At 50.7% G+C, this 23,628-nt stretch overlaps 1 protein-coding gene across 2 annotated transcripts in view; it reads left to right on the plus strand.

The window, feature by feature from the left end:
• Nucleotides 1-23,628, plus strand: part of SRGAP2 (SLIT-ROBO Rho GTPase activating protein 2) — a 400,495-nt gene that overhangs the window by 319,090 nt on the left and 57,777 nt on the right. For both annotated transcript variants that reach the window (XM_069633174.1, XM_069633175.1), the window contains 2 exons: nucleotides 3,308-3,413; nucleotides 17,775-17,996. In XM_069633174.1, the coding sequence (XP_069489275.1) occupies nucleotides 3,308-3,413; nucleotides 17,775-17,996 (328 nt within the window). The remainder of the gene's footprint in view (nucleotides 1-3,307; nucleotides 3,414-17,774; nucleotides 17,997-23,628) is intronic.

Here is a 23,628-nt window from a genome sequence, read left to right on the forward strand (position 1 = left end):
GCTATGCAAGTGGAATTGTTTCTATATATCCTCAGGCAACAGCCCCCTCTAGCGGTGGCAACAGCCGAAGCTATGCAAGTGGAATTGTTTCTATATATCCTCAGGCAACAGCTCCTTCTAGCGGCGGCAACAGCCGAAGCTATGCAAGTGGAATTGTTTCTATATATCCTCAGGCAACAGCTCCCTCTAGCGGCGGCAACAGCCGAAGCTATGCAAGTGGAATTGTTTCTATATATCCTCAGGCAACAGCCCCCTCTAGCGGTGGCAACAGCCGAAGCTATGCAAGTGGAATTGTTTCTATATATCCTCAGGCAACAGCTCCTTCTAGCGGCGGCAACAGCCGAAGCTATGCAAGTGGAATTGTTTCTATATATCCTCGGGCAACGGCTCCCTCTAGCGGCGGCAACAGCCGAAGCTATGCAACTGGCATTGTTTCTATATATCCTCGGGCAACAGCTCCCTCTAGCGGCGGCAACAGCCGAAGCTATCCAACTGGCATTGTTTCTATATATCCTCAGGCAGCAGCTCCCTCTAGCGGCGGCAACAGCCGAAGCTATCCAACTGGCATTGTTTCTATATATCCTCAGGCAACAGCTCCCTCTAGCGGCGGCAACAGCCGAAGCTATGCAAGTGGAATTGTTTCTATATATCCTCGGGCAACGGCTCCCTCTAGCGGCGGCAACAGCCGAAGCTATGCAACTGGCTCTATATATCCTCGGGCAACAGCTCCCTCTAGCGTGGCAACAGGCGAAGCTATGCAACTGGCATTGTTTCTATATATCCTCAGGCAACAGCTCCCTCTAGCGTGGCAACAGGACAGGCGAAGCTATGCAATTGGCATTGTTTCTATATATCCTAAGGCAACAGTCTGTGCTTCGGGCAGCTTCTACTGCGCATGACGGCATCAGCCAAACACACATCTGGCCTTTTAATAGATGTTGATTTCAAAAGAAAATGCCATTCCCACAGGGATGACGTCCTGTCTGTGTTTCCATTTTAAAAGGCTTTTGTCACAGACGTTTCTGTCACTCCTGCTTTGTAGGTTTTTGGCAGGACATTCCTTCTCTTTAGGGCCAGGTGAAGGTGATTTCATAGTACTTCCCACGTCATGTATTCATCTGTAGATCATTGAAAATCCCCCCCTGGCCCAGTGTTCAGCCTTTCATGAGCAGGTCCTTTGCAATGGTAGGAGGCGAGTGCGGTGTAATGGCGCGCAAGCTCACTGGCCCTCTGGGGGCCATGACTCTCGAATCCACGGTCTGAATAATAGGAGCCCAGTAAATGCATTAATTCCGAACGCTTCTCAAAGTCGGCCTGCCTTCTGCCTGATGAGCCTCTCGTTCCTCGTTACATCAGCGCCCAGAATAGCCACCCTAGGCCACAGCGATGCGGTCATAGCGCCCGCGAGCCGCCGTGGCGCTTTAGATGCTAGACGCGTGCGGTGTGATGCGTGTCCCGTTACCCCGCCCTCCTGCAGGAGAAGCGTGACGCGCCGCGAAGTGATTCCAAAGACAGCTGGGGGCTATATACAGACGTTTTAACCGAAGAGGGGACATCGCAACGGTTCTTCCACAAAATATAATGACATGTGTAAGGGAAAGGCAAGAGTGGCTACTGTCGGCATGTTGGACGAACCTCGCATAGTGTTTAGAACCATGTGTGCCGATATAGGCACTAGGACATGGGTCGCCTGGCGGCAAGAGTGGTTTCGTTTTACTATTGGTGCTTAAAATGTACATTGTATGTGTACGGCCGGCTTATGGACAGTCCACACAAACAAGCTTTCATCCGACATGACCTCACTCTGTGTTGGCCCTCAAAGCGGCGCTTTCAGAATTCCCTGTTGCTTCCCAAATGTGTGTTGATTTAAATGTTGCCGACCCCCTCGGGGGCCATAAGGTGAATGGAAATTGCATGACCTGGTCCAGTCAGAAGGAGGTGCCGGATGCAAGCACGCTTTTCCACTTCCGGGTCACTCCTCAAGTGATGGGACCTCCCTCACTCCTGGTGCTGGGCGCCTAATAAACCTTTCCCTCTGCCGAACACCCTATGACACCCCCCCCTTCCATCAGGACGGTTCTTCAACCATGTAACCAAAAAATAGGTAAAGTGGGGTGAAAGCCCCCAAACTAGGCATGCTCCGAAGCATTGAGCGACAGCAGGTCAAACTTTCCCTGCAATACAGTAGGCCTAGCACAGGGCGGGCAGCTCTCCCATGCATAGTGCAAGCCGCACGGCTGGCACTGCACGGCGTATTCCCTTCCCCAAGACCGGGGACAGAACCGGCTCTAGAAAACCCAGCTTCCTGCACAGCAAAGCAGGCTTCCCCGGCACACAGAGCTCCACTACTCCCCTTCCTGCACCCCGCGCCCCTCCAAAAGTGCAGGCTAAGCCGGGCGGTGCCAGTGCCTGGCTTGGGAGGGCTTAAGCTCGAGGAGGTTGCAGGCAGAGGGCAGCACTGAGCCGTGACACTCAGCCCACCGATGCAGCCGACAAAAAGCCCGCCCGGGCGACACCAGGGCAGCCCCTAAACACTTACCTGCTCAGCTCCGCTTCCAGAAGCCCCCCCCCCCCAGGGATGCGCATTGCTTTGTCACACTAAATGGCCGCCGATTCGGGGTGCAAGATGCATGCCATGCGCCAAATTAAAGGGTATGAGCCTACTCGGCCTCTTTGCTCAGAGGAATGGGCGTGGGGGCATCAACAACCCAATGGGTTCATGGCCCCATTCGCTATCAGCTTTCAAATTGGTCACATATCCCACCCGCCCCCTGCCCCAATACCAAAACATTGAGGGCTGGAAGACATGTGTTGGGGTTATGTTCGATGTTGGAGGGGATTGCCAGCGGAATCGGGAAGAAGATTGGTGTTGCCTGTAGAGGAACGCTTTCCCTTCACAGATCTTGCAATCCAGAGCCCAGTGCAGGAGTGGGAAGGACGATATAGCCACCATTGGTCCGGAAGGGGCGCTGCACCCAGCTACAGAAGCCCCAGTCATTTTAGTTTGCTTCCCAAACTCCTTTGCTAGCTGCTCCCTTGTTGTGCTACAGCAGGGGTCTGCAACCTTTCGCTCTCCTGATATTTGGGACTACCACTCCCATGATTATTCACCATTACTGTGCTGTCTGGTACTGTTGGGAGTTGGAGTCCAAAACATCTGGAGAGCCAAAGGATGTAGACCGCTGTGCTACAGGAATACCAAGACCCTTCGATAGAGGATGCCATGTTAAGGGGCACGAGAAAGGGTGGACGAAAACGGGAGAACTGGGCCAGTTCTGTTTACAGTTGTTTTTGTTTTTGCACCTAGGAATGGAAAACCTGCCGGAGCGTGCGCAACACATGCGCAGGGTGTTCCAGAAAGTCCCGAAGCCCACGCTGATCGTCATGCGCTACCTCTTCGCCTTTCTGAACCAGTGAGTACCACACACACACACTCTCACTCTCTCTCTCACTCTCTCTCTCTCTCTCACACTCGATCTCACACTCACACTCACTCTCTCAACTCACCAACTTCTAACCAATGAAACCTTTCTAAGGCCGCCTGAGAAATCAATCGAGAAGGTGGCGGCGGTGGTGGTGGCCGTCTCTCCTTCTCAATCACCCGATAGGCTTGAACGAAGTTCTGCTGCGTGAAAGTTGAGCATTCAGGAGATGGCTGGTCTTTAAATGGGGTGCCCGGAGGGTTGGTGCTATGTGGGTTGGCCAGGCTCTTCAGAGGACCAGGGGGTTATCCCAACAAGGAGTTTTGATGGTGCTGTAACAGCCAAGAACAAGGGTTGAAGAGAAATAATGGGTCTTTCCGTAAGTCTTGATTACAGAAAAAGATCAAAGACCTTGGATGACGTCTCCTTTTTACCCCTTTGGCGTTTTAAATCTTAGATTCGCCAACTCCCAAACTTCATCTATTGCCGCTGTTGCCGGATGTTTAGGTGTCTGGATTGCACAGGTGCGCAACCTCCAGATCGATCGATCAATCAATCCGACTTACCTGTCCTTTTAAGATGTCCCCAATTTCTGTGCCCTGTCTGAGATCCCAGTTAAGAGTTGGCACTTGGTCCTTCAAGGAGAAGAATCGCCAAGGTCGAGAGCGTTCCTACCAGAAAGCGCATTGAGGCCATACAAATGGGGAAAGAGCGCTATATAAATAACCAAATACAATATAAGGGCTCCCCTTGAAACTGTGCAGTGTATTTTTAGAATAGTCAGGCCTTCTGGTTGGCTCCCTCCCAAATTGGCCTCCGCAAGTCTAATGGCCAATTGGTCATGCCTGCAGATACATTGTTGCATCTTTGCTGCACCGGCTTCACGCTTCATACCCCCTCTGCTCACCCCTCATCCCCCCACACCCCAGAGACGATATTAGGCCAGGAGTCTGCTTGAGGGATTCCTGGTGCGGTGCAGTGCACTGCTTATGGGCCCAATCCCTGAGACACTTTCTAAATGAGCCCTCCCCTGAACATGTACGATGCAGGTGCCTTTGCACAGCACCCCCACCTGGTGCCTACCACCTGGTGCCTACCACCAGGAAACCGATTTACGAGAGATGAACCCCTGTTTTACTCAAGACCTCTACCAATTAGCTTCAGGCTTTCTATGAGGTTTACAATATTACATATAATTTCAGACCTTAAACGTATTGGCTCATTCTATGCGCACTCCGCCCCTCCCATCACTGAGCAGCCTCTAAGAACTTGTGCTCATTTAGCCACTACAGTTAATAAGAAATGTACTTTTTAAAAATGTTTCCCCAGATCATTTTATTTGGGTCCCACTACCCCTACAGCCTTGCCGGAACATATTTTGCACATTTTCTAATCGGTCTTCATCACATCCATCCATCCATCAGTCCAGTACGTCGTGGGTGTCGGCTGCCCCAGTGTTTGTCTTGTATTTTTCCTGATGCAATGTCAAGCTCTGTCCACCAGGTGTCGCCACTATGCCTTTCCCTGCTGCTTCCAGTACCTTAAGCAGTTCCATACTATGACCATGAGGTGTCAGTGATGCACCAGTGTCATTCATGACTCCATGTCATGCTTCCACCACTTGGTAGCCCTTCTGTGCTAGAATCTGCCTGTTCTCTCTAGGAACAGTGCCCCAGGGTGTCTCTACCTCACCAGTGTATGGATTAGCTATCCTAATGCCACACCTTGGCATGCTCTGACCACTGTTTTCCTTCTGTGCCCTCTGCAGGACCTCCACCAATGCTATGCTGGTCTCTGCCCGCTTGGTTTTCGTACTGTCAGTCTCGTGGCGCTACATTCTAAAAAGCCGACCATGCCCCACTGACTGGCCAATGGGTTTGCTGCTCCGTCCTCTGACGAATCAAGGGAATTTGACCTTTCTCGCCAAGGGGCAGCCCCTTCCTGTGAGGCTTCGGAGGTCAGCCCGCTATGCAAGACCCTCCCCAGAGGTAGATGCAAGTGGACCTCACCGGGAGGGAGTCTCCTTTGGGCACCAGGACTCCCGTTCCCAGGAGGAACTCCATAAAGCTGGATATATTGTTGCTTACAATGACCAGAAGATATAAAATATCAAGACTGGGACGAAGAAACACAATACCGAGACAAGCTTATCCCTTTAAATAAAAATGACCAATCTACTGAGACGAGGAGGTTGATTGAGTCCTGAATGAGATGGCAACGAGAAGAGAGATACAAGCACGTACTTAGGCTTGGAGAACTCCCACGCTACGTCCTAGCTGGCGACGACGGAAGCCTTTGGGTTTCAAACTGCTGGAGAACACGGCACAGGATGCCCGCGATACTGCAAATGCGAACAGAGAAACCAGTAAGGCATGAGCCTGCGAGATGGTGGCCTGAACACGAACGAGAAGCCTTGGTGGATAGACTATCCACAAACTGTTGCTGAGACTTGTGCTCTGGTCAGAGTGAAGTGTACCGGAACGCTAGGGAGAAGCAAGTGAAGATGGAGAGAGAGACGCCAGCGACGCAAACCGCAGTCTGTGGAACGAGAAGAGGTGCCAGATGGAGAAGGCTCTCGAGGACGACATCCATCAGGAACAAAAGTAACGGGGAGCACAGGAGGCACCCAGGGAATTGTTATACCGCACAAACAACTCGTCTCAGTGAAGAATATGAAACCGAGTTCTATTGGCTTTGAATGAATTGAAACCTATTGCCAGTATAGAAATAACCATTGAGAAGCTAAACCAAGCAAGAGAAAAGCATCGGTATGAAATACCCTGGCAAACGGGTAAAGTAACTAAATGCCCTATACATTAAGAGTATAATGCGAGAGAGAGAACAAAGTGTGAGCCAGAGTTTGAGGGAACGCGACAGTTTGGCTATATCGCAAGAGAACTAGCCCAAGTGAATAGGATCTACAATTGTCCAGGGAAAACCCGCCAGAAACATAATACTGTAACAAGATACACTAAATCCGATGTCTAGGGAGGATAGCTCAGGGGCAAGGTGCTCGTCTTGGAAGCAAGATACAGAGCAACACGGTTCGATCCCCGGGTCTGCGCTTAGAAACCTCTGGGTATTAAGCGCGTTATAAACTATCATCATAAGAGAACGCCCCAAAAGGGATTCACAAAGTGACAGTAAGAATTAATTATGCAGTTTATGAGCTACAGAGACTAATTCACAAAGTCACAAGAGACGGTGAATTAAATACTAATAAAGAACCCCCATATTGGTACTAGGAGTACCCTCGGGAGAAGGGCCCATTCTCCTAATTTAGGTTCGTTTTCATAGTGGTAGGGTCAGCTAGGTTCGTTTTGGAGAGCGCAGACTGGTTTATTTGGACGTTCATGGCTGATCAGCGAGCACCTTAGTTAGTAATATAGGCAGGCAATGCCTGAAGTGATGGGGAAAGACCGGCTTTTTTAAGCTACTTGAATAAAAAATACAGTGCCTTACGTCAGCCAAGAGCCGGTGTCGTCCTGACTCGCCACAGTACGCAAACTACCTTCTTGTGAGCCCGACCAGAGGCGTCGTAGTAAACTAATCGCTGCCAGGGTACTCTGCCAACCCAGAGCCGTGTCGAAGCCCAGAAAGCTCTGCGTCTGCTGACCATGGCCTGAGCAGGGCACATTGTTCTGCTTTTGCTTTTGCAAATTCCTTTTCAATTCTGACATTGTTGGCAGCGGACAAAAGGAGTGGAGAGTCTCGTGTTTCGGAGCGTGGCCCCCGCCAGAAGATTCCAGAAACCTGCAAAATCCATCTCTTCTGCCGGATGGTCTGGCAGTATGTCCCTCCAGGGAGCACATGTATGTATTCCCAAGCAGAGCCCACGCGCCCGAAGCATGACGAGGCTGGCAAGCACTTAGTCTGGCATTATGTTGTCTGTCGAGGGCCCTGTCGGCCGCAACATCTGACCAGTATTAGGACATCAGTCCTCCTTCTGACATGGCATGCCAGGGGCTGCTGGGGCCATAGGGTCATCTGCCAGCGAAAGCTGAGCCTGGCTGGGGTGCCCCACCCCACACTATTGGCCCTGGGTTTTGCGTGTGTCCAAGAAATGGGAATATCGGGCGCCATCGCTACATTTTGCAGTACAGGCCCCCACTTTGTGGTGCAACGGGGCAGGTTGGCTGCAGGGCTTAGATGCATTCCCTGTTTAGGTGCCCACCGTGCAAGTGCCAGCCTGTAAAGCACAGGCTGGCACTTAATGCCCTAGAGAGATTTTCTACTGGGGCCTTTGGAGTGGGAAGCCCTGCCCCCCCCCCCGGTCAGTTTGGAGCTGACGACGTAAAACCTCCCCAAAATGGAGGAGGCAGCAGGGTAACCCCTGCGGGGTCATGCCGCCGGGAGCGGGGACCCTCACCCGGAAGGGTAAAAGGGCAAAGGGGCGGAACGGCGCCAAAAACTCAATAGCCCGAAAAGCCCGCGAAGGGTAAACAAAGGAAGGGGGGCGGGGCTTGCAGGATAAAAGCAGGCGAGATCAGGGACCAGGCATCTTGCTCCTGCACTGGGACCCGGTCGCCGCAACCTGACAAGGAAGAAGAATTTCGTTTGGACCAGACTCGAGGAATTCGTTTGCGCCCGCACAGCAGAAGGAAGGTGGTCCAGTGGCCAGGCCGGGAAACGCCTCAGGGAAGCAGTTTCTGGATCGGGCAGCCGGTGGAGGACAGCCGGCGTACGCAGAGGGGTGGCCCGGCGGATCAGAGGTTGCGGCGCGGCAGGAGGAAGAGACAGAGGACTGCCAACGGGATCACCCGCCTCGCAGTAGGAAGGAGGACCAGTGGCAGAGCCAGGAAACGCGGAAGGAGGTCGGCAGCAAGAAGCCGGGAAGCGTCGCGCAGCCGGGGAACGCAGCCGGCGGGCTGAGAGAAGCAGCACAGCTGATCGGAGCAGCGCGAAAGAAGGCGGGCCCAGCCCAGGACCAGGGACGAGGCTCCGAAGGCAGAGCAGAGCTACGGGTGAGCCCGCCTGGCGGAAGCCAGATTCAAGGAACGGAGGCCGGGCGGAGGAGCAAGGCGAGGGGAACACCAGTCGGAGGCGCAGCCTACGAGCGCAACCCCGCGCCCGGTCCCTCGCTCCCCCCCCCGCACACGAGCAGAAACATCCGGCAGAGGGGCCAACGTCAGGGGCACTCAGACGCCCACGCCCGCCCCCCAAGGCACACGACAGGCCACAAGGAGGCAGCCGCAAGGGACACCTGAGCACGGAGCACGGGCAAGAGCAACAAGCGGCCCATAAGGAACAAGAAGCAGGTGGCTGGCCAGTTGGGAGACCACCAAATGGATCTAGCATCATTCATGGAGTTGGCCAGGGTGGCAGCAGCAACCCATGGCCCAGACTGGATGTCAAAGATGGTGGCGCAGCCTAGCCAGGAGGGGCACAGCCAAGGAGTTGAAAGCTCCCCTCTGATGTTTCAGGACAGTGGCAGCGAGGCCACCGTGATCGAGGTCGAGATCCACAGCCAGGGGGAGGAAGAGGAGGAGAAGGTGACTCGGGGGAACAAAAGGAAAAAGACAATGACGGCCAGGGCTAAAGCGAGCAAGGAGCAGGCCAGCAGCGCCAAGAGGCCACGGCAGAAGGGGAGGGCGCAGGAGGATGCGGCCTTAACGGCTCCTACACCTGCTGAGGCTCCAGGGAATCAAGTGAGCCCACCCAACGCGCCTGCGACCAGAACGGTGGATGTCGTGGGTGGAGGAACAACATCCCTGGAGACAGTAAAAGGTATGGTGTTAGAATGCATGCAAGCATGGGGGAAGATGGGGCAAATGCCGAATGTTGTGCCCAGTAATGGTATGGTGGCAAGGGGTGTGTCTCAGGGGAGTATAGCCACGCATCTGGGGGCTTCACAAGGGCTGGGAGGGCTCTGGTGTAGTGGTAACACGCAAGACTGGGCACAGACGGGTGGACTAAGTCAATTGCCCCAGAAGAGGGGGATACCGCCCGGGGGTTTCTTGTCTGTCGGGCTGCCTAGTGTGGGCCCACCTATGGGAGGCGGGCAGCAGGTGCAGTTGACAGGGCTCCCGTGGGGTCAAGATTGGACAAACCAGGGGCCAGGGGCGCCAGTAAGCATGGGAGGGGCGCAGCAATTGGCTTCGGGGTCTCCGGCAGGGGCACAGGGGATGCAGAAGGAGGCAGGGCCAAGTGCGGTCTTGATAGGGGGCCTGAACGCGGCGCAGCCAGTAACGGCAGGCCCGAGCATCAGCGAAACAGGGGGACTGTGGGGACAGGCAACACAGTACGGGAGGCCAATGCCGGGGTTCGCACCTATGCGGGCTACGGTGAATTCTCTGGTGTGGCACATTCCATGGGGGGTCAAGGAGAGGTTATGGAGGAAGGAATTCATTGACATCTTTGATTTATTGGGGATCATCCCCACGGGGGGAGGTCTAAAGGAGCTGTCTGAAAAGGAAAAAGAGAAAAGGGACAGGGAGGCCACCAAGGTAGAGCGTTCCATTAACAACTGGCTGAAAGCTTATAGGATGTACATGTCAGTAATGTTGGAGAGGTACCCACAGGATGCACTGGCGATGATAGCGTACGAGCAATATGTACATGATTTGTATCAGAAGTATGGAGGCGAAGGATGGCTGGAGTATGACCGGGGCTTTAGATTAAAAATGCAGATATGGCCAGCAATGTCATGGGACGAGATGGATGTCGGGGGGTACATGGATAAAGTGGTTCCTTGCAGGGAATCACAGGATGAGTCACCGGGAGAAAAATCTCGGGGAGGGAGAAGCAGAGGCGGGTTCCCGCAGCGGGGGAGAGGGTCCTTTCGCGGGCCCTCCTCCTGGGTGTACCGGGCAGCAGCCCACCAGGGGGAGCCAGAAGTCTGCTGGAGGTTTGCGGAAGGGTATTGCTCATATGGGAAGTCATGCAGGTACAAGCACCTGAAGGGCGGTGGGACGGGCCCCCGCAGGGCCACTCCGGGAGAGGCTAAACCCGGGGATGGGGGGAAGCAAAAGAATAAAGGGAATGTTGAGTGATGCGCCGACAAAACAAGGCAATACTGTGGAAACAAAGAATGACAAATGTATGATTAAAAGGGCATTGCCTACACCAGTTAGCCTGCTTGCCATGACTCCCTTCCTAAACAAGTACCACAACAAGGCCGAGGCAAAACTGCTATGGCATGGGTTCAGGTGGGGCTTTAGGATTCCAGGGGCGGGTTCGCAAGGGGGAAAAGAGGCGGCCAACTTACGATCAGCTCTGGAGAATCCCGAGGTAGTGGAAAAGAAGGTTAACAAAGAGGTGGGGCTGGGGAGAGTGGCCGGCCCATTTACTAAGCCTCCTATGAGCAATCTGGTGGTATCCCCGCTAGGATTGGTGCCAAAGAAGGAGGAGGGCCAATTCCGCCTGATACACCACCTATCCTTCCCCGAGGGTCAATCAGTGAACGATGGCATCCCAGAGGAACAGTGCAGGGTGCAGTACGCCTCCCTGGAGGATGCAATACTAATGGTGAAGGCGGCAGGGAAAGGGGCATTGCTGGGGAAAGCGGACATAGAATCAGCCTTCCGCCTATTACCAATCCACGAAGATAGTCACCACTTGCTAGGTTTTAAGGTGGGGGACAAGTACTACTATGACAAATGCCTCCCCATGGGGTGCGCCATTTCCTGCTCATATTTTGAGGCATTCAGCACCTTTCTGGAGTTTACGGTGAAAGAGGAGAAAAAAAATGGGGGAGTGTTGCACTACTTAGATGATTTTCTCTTCGTGGGGAGGGAAGGGACGGATGAGTGCAGATCCATTATGGAGGTATTTCAAAACAGAATGGAATGTCTAGGGGTTCCCCTTGCACCGGGAAAGACCGTGGGGCCAGCAACAACATTGACGTTCCTGGGGATCGAGATCGATTCAGTTAAAGGGGAGTGTAGGCTCCCTCAGGACAAGGTACAAAAACTGAGGGGGTTGATTCAGGAACTGTTGGGTAAAAACAAAGCGACCTTGAGGGAATTACAGGTGCTGGCGGGAAACCTCAATTTTGCAGGCAAGGTGATACCAGCGGGGAGGGCATTTGCCAGAAGTGTGGAACTAAAAACTGTGGGCTTACAGCATGCCGCACAGCACGTCAGATTGGGTTCAGAGGTAAAAGAGGATCTGAGAATGTGGGATAGCTTCCTGTCAGGTTCCAGCGGGGTGGCAATCTGGAGGGCGGACTGGGCAAGCAGTCAGAGGCTCAAATTGTTCACGGATTCATCCGGGTCCCTGGGTTTTGGGGCGATCCTGGGGGACAGATGGTGCGGCATGGCATGGCCGGAGGAATGGCACAGGGAAGGGGTCACAAAGGATATCACGCTGCTAGAACTATTCCCCATAGTGGTTGCATTCAAGTTGTGGGGCAGGCAGCTGCAAAATTCCAAGGTCACGCTATGGTCGGACAACTTGGCCGTGGTGCAGATCATTAACACGGGATCGTCCAGTAACCCGAGGGTGCTGAGGCTCCTCAGAGAACTCACTAGGAGTTTGTTAAAGTTGAACATCGAGGTTAGGGCACGGCACATTCCAGGGGTGAAAAACACGGCCGCTGATTCTCTGTCTCGTTTACAGTGGGACCGGTTCCGGGAGAGCTGTCCCGAAGCAAGGGAGAAGATGACCCCATTCGAGGTACAATGGTGGGGGATGATTGGGGCGATCTGACCGCATTGGTAGAAACTGCCCTGGCATCCGGTACAACCAAGAGGTACAGGGCTTGTTGGATTCGGTTTGCACGGTTCCAGGAAGAGGTACTAGCAGGGGATCCCGGGGAGAACCCGGTGAGAGCATTCATAGGCTGGTGCTGGAAAACAGGGAAAACTCGGGCATGGGTAAGCTATCACCTAGCGGCCATAGCACATTATGCAAAAGTGCACGGGGAGAAGGACCCCACTAAGGAGCATTATGTCATGATGGCCATGAAAGGCTGGGCGAGGCAAAGCGCTCCGAAACCAGATGAGAGGCGGCCAATTGATATTGGGAAATTGCACGGATTAATTGAATGCCTAGGGGAGGTATGTCGGGATGAATCGGAGCGTGTGCTCTTCTCGGCCGCATTCACTGTGGCATTTTTTGGGGCGCTTAGAGTAGGCGAACTGGTGCCGGAAAACAAGAACGGCAAGGGGAGTGGGTTCTTGCGCGTCAGTGACATCCAGGTGGGGAGCGCTCAGGTCATCATCTATGTGAGGCGGTCAAAGACGGATCAGAAAGGAAAGGGCACGGCGCTGACCGTACATGCCATTCAGGCGAGCCGGGTTTGCCCGGTGGCAGCATCGGCAAACTTTATGCGACAGAGGCGGCCATCAGGGGCAGAGGCGCCATGGCTCACGCACAGGGATGGGTCCGCACTAAGCCGTTTTCAGTTCAAAAAAGTAATGTCGCTTGGGCTGGAGAGAATGGGCCTGGCAGGGGGCCAGTTTGGGACACATTCTTTTCGGATTGGGGCCGCCACCTCAGCATCAGTCGGGGGGCTAGGGGCCGAGGAGATTAAGAGATTGGGGAGATGGTCGTCAGGATGTTATAAACGTTATGTCAGGCCTGAAAAAGTGTAAAGATAACCATGCCGTTCCCTCCATGTCATTTACCAGCAGTGCACCAAGGGAAACTACGCACAGTATGGGTGGTGGGGCACTCATTCATCTCAAGGGCAAAGGCAAGCTGGAACCAGCAGCATGAGATCTTGACGGCGGGGGAATTCAAGATCGAATGGCACGGGGTGCCAGGGATGAAATGGGCCCAGCTGGAAGGACAATTGCGCACGCTGCTAAACAAGCGGCGGAAGCCGGAGGTGTTGGTAATACACTTAGGAGGGAACGACCTGACCAGCTTAGGGAGAGGGATATTGCTGAGAGACATCACAAGCTCTTTACAGGAAATAGCGGCACAAATGGAGGAGACGGAGATCATCTGGTCCGAGGTGATTCCGCGGGCTCATTGGAGGGGGGCAGCAAACCATGCGGCAGTAGAGAAATCACGGAGGAAACTGAACGGGGCAGTTGCCAAATTCTGCAAGGGCAGAGGTTTCCATCAGATCAGGCATGGTCTGATTAACGAGAAAACCCCCGAGTATTTCTTAGCCGATGGCGTGCACCTATCCCCAAAGGGCATGGAGCTCTTTTTCTGGAACAGTTGCACCAAATTGCTGGAGTTGTGAGTGGAATGAGGAAGAAAGGGGAGCCAACGGTGGACGGGAACCCACCGGTTGGCGTGGCGGTGTTTGGGCAACCAAACACAAATGATAGACTCCGGACGAGCCAGAAGGAAACAGAATGGGTCTTCGCTCTTCTGGACCAGCGCCTCTTGGGGGCCTAAACGGCGGGGGCGCCTGGTAGGAACAAATAAGGCTCAGCTTCCCCCCCAAAACAAACGGCGCTCTCCCCACCCACGGACCCCTGCACGGGCAGGATAGGAACAGGTACAATGGGTCGGGGGAGTTGGGGGCCTACTATACCAAGTATAGGGGGAAGCAAAGGAAATCCGGCAGGCAAACGCCACACGTACAGAATGAGGTCACTATGGTGTACAAATACTTCTGTTGTCATGCAAATAAAACTGCGGCCAATTTTGCCAACTGAAATCTTGTGTCATGCCAATTCATGGGGGTCGAAAGCATTGTATGCATGAAACAAAATAATGGGGAGTAAAGGCAAATGGACGGCTGCAGGGGTTATGCAGTTCTTGCATGAAGCTTTGCGGTTGTCCTTGCTCTGTTGCCGTCCCTCTTGGTTGATGGCATTCCAGCACGCGTGTTGGAAGCTGGCATTAGGGATATAAGTCAGTTATAACGCGCCTGTACACAAGTGTTTCTGGGCACGACTAAGATGGAGGGGAGGGGGCACAGAAGGAGGACAAAACAACGATCTTGCTAGGCCTTGGAATACAGATCACGCAAGTGCGGGGAGGAGGGAGGGGAGAAGTGTCAAGGAGGTTATTGGGGGGGGGGGGGGCCGGCAAGTACAGGTGCTACCAGAGGGTGCTTATAAGTGCAGAGACAAGGGACCGTAGGGTTGCAGATGCACACCCTTCAGTGCTGGGGTGCCCGGAGGCAGTGCGCAGGGCAACTGGACATGCAGGAGCCCGGGCCCGAGTTTCGGGGGGTGGCCAGGTGACTCCTGTAGGTCTGTAACTGTAATTGACTTGGCAATAACTTTGGCGAGGGCAACTAGACATGCCAGAGCCCGGGCCCGAGTTTCGGGGGGTGGCCAGGTGACTCCTGTAGGTCTGTAACTGTAATTGACTTGGCAATAACTTTGACGAGGTTAACTGGACATGCAGGAGCCCGGGCCCGAGTTTCGGGGGGTGGCCAGGTGACTCCAGTAGTTATTTAAATGTAATTGACTTGTCAATGACTTTGGCGGGGCGAGTGCACTCCCCGATCCCCCAAGCTTGTGTCCCCACGTCCCTTTGTCCACCTCCGTTATACCTCAGGACAGTCCCTTTTTCAGGAATTACTTCTACCCTTTGTGCCCCGTCATCTCTATGCTGGACATAGCATAAGGAGAAGCGGGAACCTTTGGCCATGCGAAGGAACTGGCTCTACCCTAGTCCTGAAGGCAATGTAACCATCTTAACTGGTTGGAGTTTTGAAGGTTGGGGTCTTGCATGAGCGACTGGCCCTGGACATCCATAGTTGCGGTTCAGCAACCTTGCGTTCTCCATTTTCCAGAGCTTCCTTGCCGCGAGGTTGGGAATTCCCTGGAAGCCCTGTGGCATTTCAGGATTTCTTACCCCAGATTAGCAGAGCGTTATTTAGTGAGAAACACTGGCACGGTCCTATTGTTCCGCGGGCTTGTCATTTCCTTGGCATAAACGCCAAACCACATCCCTTGGATCCTGGCAGTGCATCTGTAAGATGCAATGCTGGTATTTTGTATATGCATATAATTTGTTTACATTTGAGGCCTGGGCCTGGGAAAGATTCCAATATTTGAAACCATCTGCTTGTGATCATGTACTGTGGTTGGAGAGAGACTACTGCTTCCAATTTCAGTAGGGTTTGAAATTGCACCCAGATTAGAAGGTATGATTTTTTTGAACGTCCACCAACCCCCCAGTTTTAAACTCTGCAACTGTTGGGCCACTTGACAGACTTTTTTTGGCCGTGATCCCAGAGCGAGCACAAATGAAGCTATTGTTTTCCCCTCTGTGCAGACACAAGGCCAATGGGAGACGGTTGTGTATGGAGGCGCCTACATCTCGCCAAGGTGCCTTCCTGTTCACCACCTTTCCACACTCCTTACTCCACATCTCGCGAAGGTGTGTGACGGGCAGACGCGGCCTCTACCATGATTTGTATTTTAGAGGCATTTTATAAAGTGCTGCAGATTGGCGGCGTTGCTGCGATTCACAAGGGGCAAGGTCAGCAAAAGAGGTGGTAACATAAGGGAAAGCTCTTGCTGCGTCCTGGCCCTTTTTTCTCCGGAGGTTGACAAGTTGAGGACCATTAAATTGAGTAATAACTGTAATTATGGTGCTGAGAAGCGCAAGGAATCCAGCACCAAGCACTAGGTCATGGTAAGTGATTGTATTGTATTTGGTTATTTATATAGCGCTCTTGCCTGTTTGTATGGCCTCAATGCGCTTTCTAGTTGGAACGCCCTTGGTGACCGTAGTCAATGTGTTGGAGCTTCTAAGAGTTTTAGATTAAAAGATGCATGTGTGCATTTTCACCAGACTAGGACTTGGGTGGCTGGCTAGGCTTGACTAAGCAGCCCAAATAGTCAGGCACGTGGGTGGGTGCTGTTGGTGGTTTGCGATAGAGGGCTGTTGTTGAGAGAGTCGATGTGTGGCCAGCTATACTGAGTTCCTTTCCGTTGGTATTCACTGTATGCAAGTGGCAGAGGTGTTGAGGTACGTCAGGTGTTTTGAGAGGATAGGATGGCTATATGCGATCGTAGACCGGAAAAGCGTAGCCATAGCAGCATTCTACGGTGCATGGTTGCTTGGCCGTGCCTGTGTCCACAAAAGTGGTGTGAGATATACGTACCGTAGGCTTTGAAATTGTTCGGCTGGAGCAATCTTTGTCCAGTGCAGCAGAGGATGGGGTAGTCTCATTATTCGTGGTCTCTCTGGTGCAAGGGTGTGGGCGGGTGAGTTTGTTGCGGTGTGCCACAGCAAAGGCTGTCTTCCCTGGTGTATGTGATTAGGTAAGGAATGTTGTGCATGGGCCGACAGTGTGTCCGGTGAGCCACTGCAAATGCTGCCGGCCTCTATGTTGTAATTGGTGTAGGGGAATGTTGGGTTCGGCAGTGTGGTTTCGGGGACTTTGGGGGGGGGAATATTATGGGAAGAGCCAGGATTTTAGGGCCTTTCTTAATTTCAGGTGGTTTTCAGTGTTGCGAATGTGTAGGGGTAGGGAGTTCCAGATGATTGGCGCTTGGATGGAGAACGATGAGCCGCCCAGCCTGGAGGAGTTGTGAGGTGGGACCACTAGGCAAAATGCTGTGCAGGATCCGAGATTCCTTGACGGCTGGTAGGGAGTGGTTTTGTCTCAAAGTAATTCCGGTCCGCTATTTTGGACGGCGCAGTGGGTGATGCACATGGCTTTAAAGGTAGTGCATCGACCAATCGGGAGCCAATGGAGGACTTTAAATGTAGGGCTGATGTGTTCTCTGGCGGGTATGTTAATGAGCAGGCATGCTGCTGCATTTTGGATTCTTTGGAGTTTATTTAGTTGAGATGCCATAGCGCCTAGGTAGAGGCAATTTGCGTAATCTAGGTGGGACAGGATGGCGTTGATGGCAGAAAAGCGTTGTGGATAGGTGAGGTAAGGGAAGATACGCTTGAGAATCCGTAGAAGGAAGAAGCAGGTTTTAGATACGGCAGTGGTGTGTTCGTTAAGGGATAGGCATGAGCCCAGTTTGCATCCTAGGTTTATTACCACATTGGAGATTGACAGTGTTTGTCCTAGGGGTCGAGTCTTACTGCACCCTTCAACATATGCACACACTTATCATTTATTATTATTTTGAGGATGCTTTTGATATTGATTCTTCCATTTTGGAGGTTTGGTCAGTTTCGTGCCTGCGACTGCTTCCTGGGGTTGGGAAAGGTGTTTGTGGGCAGTGGAGAGTTCTGCGTGATGAGGAGGCAGTTCTGTGCTGTCCAGGGACAGTTTTGTGTGTGGCGTGTGGGCAGGATCTAGTCATGTGTAACAACCTTACAGTGGATTGTGTTGTGCCTGCTCGGCACTGTGACTTACGCTGGAGCAGTGGTGGCTACCCACGTCCGTGTGCATTTAGTGATGTGTTGTAGATCCCAAAGGCATATTTTTGGCTGTTCGTGTCTTGGAGTATCTTTCGCTCTGCCAAGAATACAAAGATTTTTTAAATGGTTGGATTGACCTGGCCTGATTTGTGTCTTCTGCAGCTTATCTCAGTACAGCGATGACAACATGATGGACCCTTACAACCTGGCTATCTGCTTTGGGCCCACCCTAATGTCCGTCCCTGAGGAACAGGACCAGGTCTCCAGCCAGGCCCACATCAACGAGCTCATCAAGACGATCATCATCGAGCATGAGCACGTGTTCCCGGGGTTCCGGGAGCTGGAGGGGCCGGCGTACACCCGGGGAGGGAGTACCGACGACTGGTGAGTGGCCCTGTGCAGGGGAGCTGAAGGGGCTGGCATACACCAGGGGAGGGAGCACAGACTGGTGAGGGACCCTGAAGGGGCTGGCATACACCAGGGAGAAAGCACAGACCACTGGTGAGTGACCCTGAAGGAGAGCTGGAGGGGCCGGCGTACACCCAGGGAGGGAGCACAGTCGACTGGGGAGTGTCCCTCTTTGGGGGAGCTGAAGGGGCTGGCATACACCAGGGGAGGGAGCACGGACGACTGGTGAGTGACCCTGTGCAGGGGAGCTGAAGGGGCTGGCATACATCAGGGGAGGAAGCACAGACGACTATTGTGTGACCCTCTGCAGGGGAGCTTAAGGGGCTGGCATACACCAGGGGAGGAAGCACAGACTAGTGCGTGACCCTCTGCAGGGGAGCTGAAGGGGCTGGCATCCAGGGGAGGAAGCACAGACTACTAGTGCGTGACCCTCTGCAGGGGAGCTGAAGGGGCTGGCATACAACAGGGGAGGGAGCACAGACCTCTGTGGAGTGTCCTTCTTTGGGGGAGCTGAAGGGGCTGGCATACACCAGGGGAGGGAGCACAGACCACTGTGGAGTGTCCTTCTTTGGGGGAGCTGAAGGGGCTGGCATACACCAGGGGAGGGAGCACAGACCACTGTGGAGTGTCCCTCTTTGGGGGAGCTGAAGAGGCTGGCATACACCAGGGGAGGGAGGGCAGACTGGGGAGTGACCCCTGCAGGGGAGTTGAAGGGTCTGGTAGACCTCTGGTGAGGGAGCACAGGTGATTGGGGAGTGACCCACTGCTTGTGTCAGATGCCTGAGGGTTTGCAGTGCTACATAAATGCAAATTATTATTATTATTAACATGAGCAAGGATTTTCAGCCTTTTAATTGGGTTATTGAGACCCCTGACGTTCCACAAAATTAAGTCAAGGTACATTGGGCAAGAATGGCTGAGCCAGTCAAGGCTGGGTTGCGTTCCCACCCTATGGGACTTGCTGCTTTACAATAAGAATCTTTAGCGTCTACCCGTATAGATCGTATTACAATGCTAAATGACCTGCTTAACATTTGTGTAGTTGCATGTCGAACTGGAACCTGGTAGAGGTGATTAGAATGGTGTGAAATCTTACAAAATGAACTACAGTCTTGTTGAAAGTATTGCCACACATTGCAGCAATCTCTCAAGATATGGCGATAAGATGGTTCCTGCCTTCCTTTGCCGGAGAGGTATAGAAAGTAGAACAAGGACGGTCTGCTAAAGGTAGCAAGAGTAGGAAAAAAGAACCAGGGTTGGGAGTAAGAGAATACATGTAGGAGTTGATGGCCAAGAGGGCTATTGTGAACAAGGAAATGAGCAGGAGCATAAAGGTCTAGGGACGCAGCGCTGAGATCAGCTGCTCGGTGATGGGACGCAGCGCTGAGATCAGCTGCTCGGTGATGAGACGCAGCGCTGAGATCAGCTGCTCGGTGATGAGACGCAGCGCTGAGATCAGCTGCTCGGTGATGGGACGCAGCGCTGAGATCAGCTGCTCGGTGATGAGACGCAGCTCTGAGATCAGCTGCTCGGTGATGAGACGCAGCGCTGAGATCAGCTGCTCGGTGATGGGACGCAGTGCTGAGATCGGCTGCTCGGTGATGAGCTACTGTCGTTTAGAGCTCGATCCAGCAAATGACCTGCGAGGGAAAGACGTGTAGTCATGGCCACCAGTAGTCAGAACAAAGAAAAAGTGTCTAACTCTAGAGACACTCCCTTCCCCTGCACACCATCAAAGCTGAAAAAATCAGTCAAGAAAATTTCTGATGGATCAAAGTATGTATATTTTTCTTTCATATACACAGTGAAACAGTTAAGGTGAACAAAATGACATACATCACATTCTTGTAATAACTAAGCCAATTAACAAAATTAATGCTTTCCCCTCTAAAGGCAAAGTAAATTAGATGAGGCAATTAACAACCCCTTCTTCAGGAGCATAAAATCTGTGGGAAAGTATAAACAAAAAGGCTTCTCAGAATTCTAGATATTACACAGGGAACAAATTACAATCAGTACTTTTCAGAAAGACATCAAAGTCCAATGCCTCTTCAATACATTCTCTACAATGGTGTGTACTCTAAATCCCAAAACCTCAAGGATGAATACAATATACAGTGAGTATCCATTCGTAAAGTGCATCAGTCTTGAAATAACTGGTTAATCAACAACCCAAGAGAGGAAGAGCATCTCCGTCAGAGGTACCCATCACTCCAAACAACTCATGTCTAGTGTGCTCTATATTATCTCTCAAGAGAATATCCCAAAGAAAGAGGTGAAGCATGTTCTAATAAAGTCATGTCTCTAAATCGGTAAAATAGCACAATATACCTGGGTTCTAGTATCTCTGAATCAATAAAGTGGCTCAATATTCCAGAGTTCTGGTTTCTCGTGTTGGCCACTATTCATCAGTGGTAGGCTAGCCGAAATCCACTGAAATACGAACTGGTGAAAATCATCTGGGGGAGATGAGTCATGAAGAACCTTCATACAGGGATGTAGAGTTCTCTCCTTACAGGTCACAATATCGTAACTGTAGGTAAATGTCACAATTAGACACTAGTGACCTATATGTTGTACTAATATCCGGGCAGAAGTTGTTCTCAAGCTTACCTAATATTAAGTACCTAGAGGGTGCCAAGAAAGATATTAGACTGGATCTTAGACTTTTACGAGTATAACAGAGAATTTGCTGTCCCTCAACGGTATAGTTCCGTCCCTCAGCATACCTCGGTATACTCTATGGAATGTATGGAAGAAATTGCAAACGGTGTCAAGGTACAATAATCAATAACATGCCTGCGTTCAGGATAGTTTCAAATGAAATTCACTAAATATCAAGTAGAGTGGATCTGCTTACTCACTGTTCGGTGTGCAAAGATAAAAATTGAGAACGGAAATACTGCAAAAAAACGCAATAATCGAGGCTCCAATAAGTGACGGGAGTCAGGTTAGACTAAAACCAAAAAGAAGGGTGAGATACGCCCATATAATAACGTTAAATAAATCAACATCAATAGGCAGAGACAAAGCTTAGCTGTGTAGGACAAGAAGGGTGAAAAACACCCATATATTATCGGTAAAAGACTACAGAAAATAGCTAAACACTGAAATGTAAGGACAGAATTTAGTTAAGTCAGACAAAGTGGAGCAGCACTGTTGTAGTTTATACTCACGAAAGAGAGAAGAGAGATGAGCTAGGCAACAAAATCTCTGTAAAATTCTTTACCTCAATTAGGGTGAAAAGATCAAGTGAAATACGCTCTTGGGAGTGAAAAGATGGTAAATGGAGCTTAGCGAGCCAGATCGAGAACAACGCTGCAACCAAAATTCTGGTTAAAGCTCTGCTAGTGCAGTGGCCAGTCACGTGAAGTATCATGTGACTCCCGATTTATATCTCGTGCATGAAAACTGTGTAGCGCAACACTAGAGCGTTACACTTCAGTCTACACGTAATGGTTTCAAGCTGCTAAGCGTCAAACAATCACCAGAGTGATTTCTAGATGCAACTTAGACGGGTGAGATCAACGCGAACAGCATAACTCTGGGTACTGCTGTTCGCCGATAATCATATGTACAAAAATTATTTAGAACCTCCTAAAGATAAATACACAGACGTAATAACATCATGTGGTTGAACTTCCTAATAACGGGCAACCTCTGTAGAGGTAAATTAACTGCATAGAAAATGTTGATTAACCAATTGTATAAGAAATTCTATGCCTAAAAAATGTATGTGTACCCGTGAAGCATACACAGGTATGTATGTCTGTCTGTTCAGGCCATCAGCGGCAAGGATAGGAGTGCAGTAAGCAATGTATGTAACCATTATACGTTATAAGACTCAATGTCGGATTTTAGGAAGTAAAGAAAAACATGGAGACTGACCGCACCAGTAGCTCTATCTCTGAATGTCACACATCAGGATAATCAAGAAAATAGCAAAGTGACCAAGTTTATGTAATAAAAATCCAATGTTGAAAAAAAAGCTACAATAAGTACAGAATGGAGACCTCAAATAGTGAAAAAGTGAAGGAAAGTAAACTAAATGAAATGGCGAAAGAACAAGGGAGACAACTCAAGGTGTACAAAAGGCAAATATATAGATAGATAACAAAAGTACTCAATATCTTATATGCCTAATATGTAAGTGAAAAATCACATAGAGAATCAATTAGAAAGGTCCAACTGGGACAAATTTCCCAACCGAGTTAAAAAAGAACCGACTGGATGCGGTGTCAGACTGATCACCAAATTGTCAAAAGATGAAAGAAATCATTTCAATCATCTATACACAAAGGGATGACTAATCACTCTGGTATATGCCTGAATTTAACTAGAAACCGGTCTAGATAAAGCAGTTAAGGGAGAAGTCTTCGTTGAGCCCATTTGGATGGACAGTGTCCAGATGATCGATCCAAAACATTTCTCTCTGAGACATTAACTTATTATAATCGCCTCTTCTGGAGGGTTTCTTTACCATCTCTAAGATCTGAAATTGGATTTGAGCTATAGAATGTCTCAGTGATGTAAAATGTCTTGCGACAGGAGATTTTACATTTCTACAGCACATAATCGATTTGTGTTCCGTCCACCTCTTGCAGGCGGATCATACTGTTTGACCAACATATACCAGACTGCAAGGGCATTTGATGCTATATATAATACCAGTTGACCTGCATGTGGCGAAATCTTTCAATGCAATTTTAATGCCTGTGTGTGAATGTAAAATAAAGTCCCCTTTGACAATATTATTGTAATGACTGCAGGATCAGCAAGGGAATGTTCCCTTCTTCTTGGAGGCTAATACAGTCTGGTCTTGACTAGGGCTTCTCCTGCTTTCACGAGTCTATCACGCACATTGGTACCTCGCCTATAAACCATCATGGGCAGTTGTGTGAAAAGTTTGAGAAGATTTGGGTCATGATGAATATGGACCATTTTTTTGGGATTATTCTCTTGATATGGAAGTTTTGCCTAGAATACTTAGAAATGTGCAAAATAGCACATGCTCCCTTCTTGGGATTAGGTGTAAGCAATTGTTTGGAAATAGGAGCAGCCCTGATTTTGCTTCTCCCACAGCCGTCTCAGGGTAACCTCTAAATAAATTTGTTGGAGAGTATGTCACATTCTGTGTTAAAGTCATCCACATCTGAAATTATTCTTTTAAGACGTAAAATCTGGCTGTATGTTAAATTTACGGTGAAAGCTTTCGAAATGTAGAAGATTGACATCAGTTGGTTTATGATAAAGAGATGTTCTAATACAATTATTCACAATCGTCAACTGCACATCAAGAAAATGTAATGTTGGCTCGCCAATCTCAGGGGTAAACTTAATGATTGGATGTATGCTGTTCAAATATGTGAAAAAATCTTCTAATTCAGTTTTGGAGCCACACCAAATACCAGAAATATAGTCTATGTAGCGTTTCCAGATGATGATCTTTGAGGACCATTCCAATTTGTCCAACACATACATCTTCTCAAATTGATACATAAAATTATTAGTGTAGGCAGGGGCCATTACTGACCCCATAGATGTTCCAGAGACCTGAGCATAACATTTCCGTATATATCTGAAGAAGCTATTAAATAGAATGATGGTA

This window comes from Ambystoma mexicanum, chromosome 13, assembly GCF_040938575.1.
Source record: "Ambystoma mexicanum isolate Mex_15411 chromosome 13, UKY_AmexF1_1, whole genome shotgun sequence".
Taxonomy (NCBI): domain Eukaryota; kingdom Metazoa; phylum Chordata; class Amphibia; order Caudata; family Ambystomatidae; genus Ambystoma; species Ambystoma mexicanum.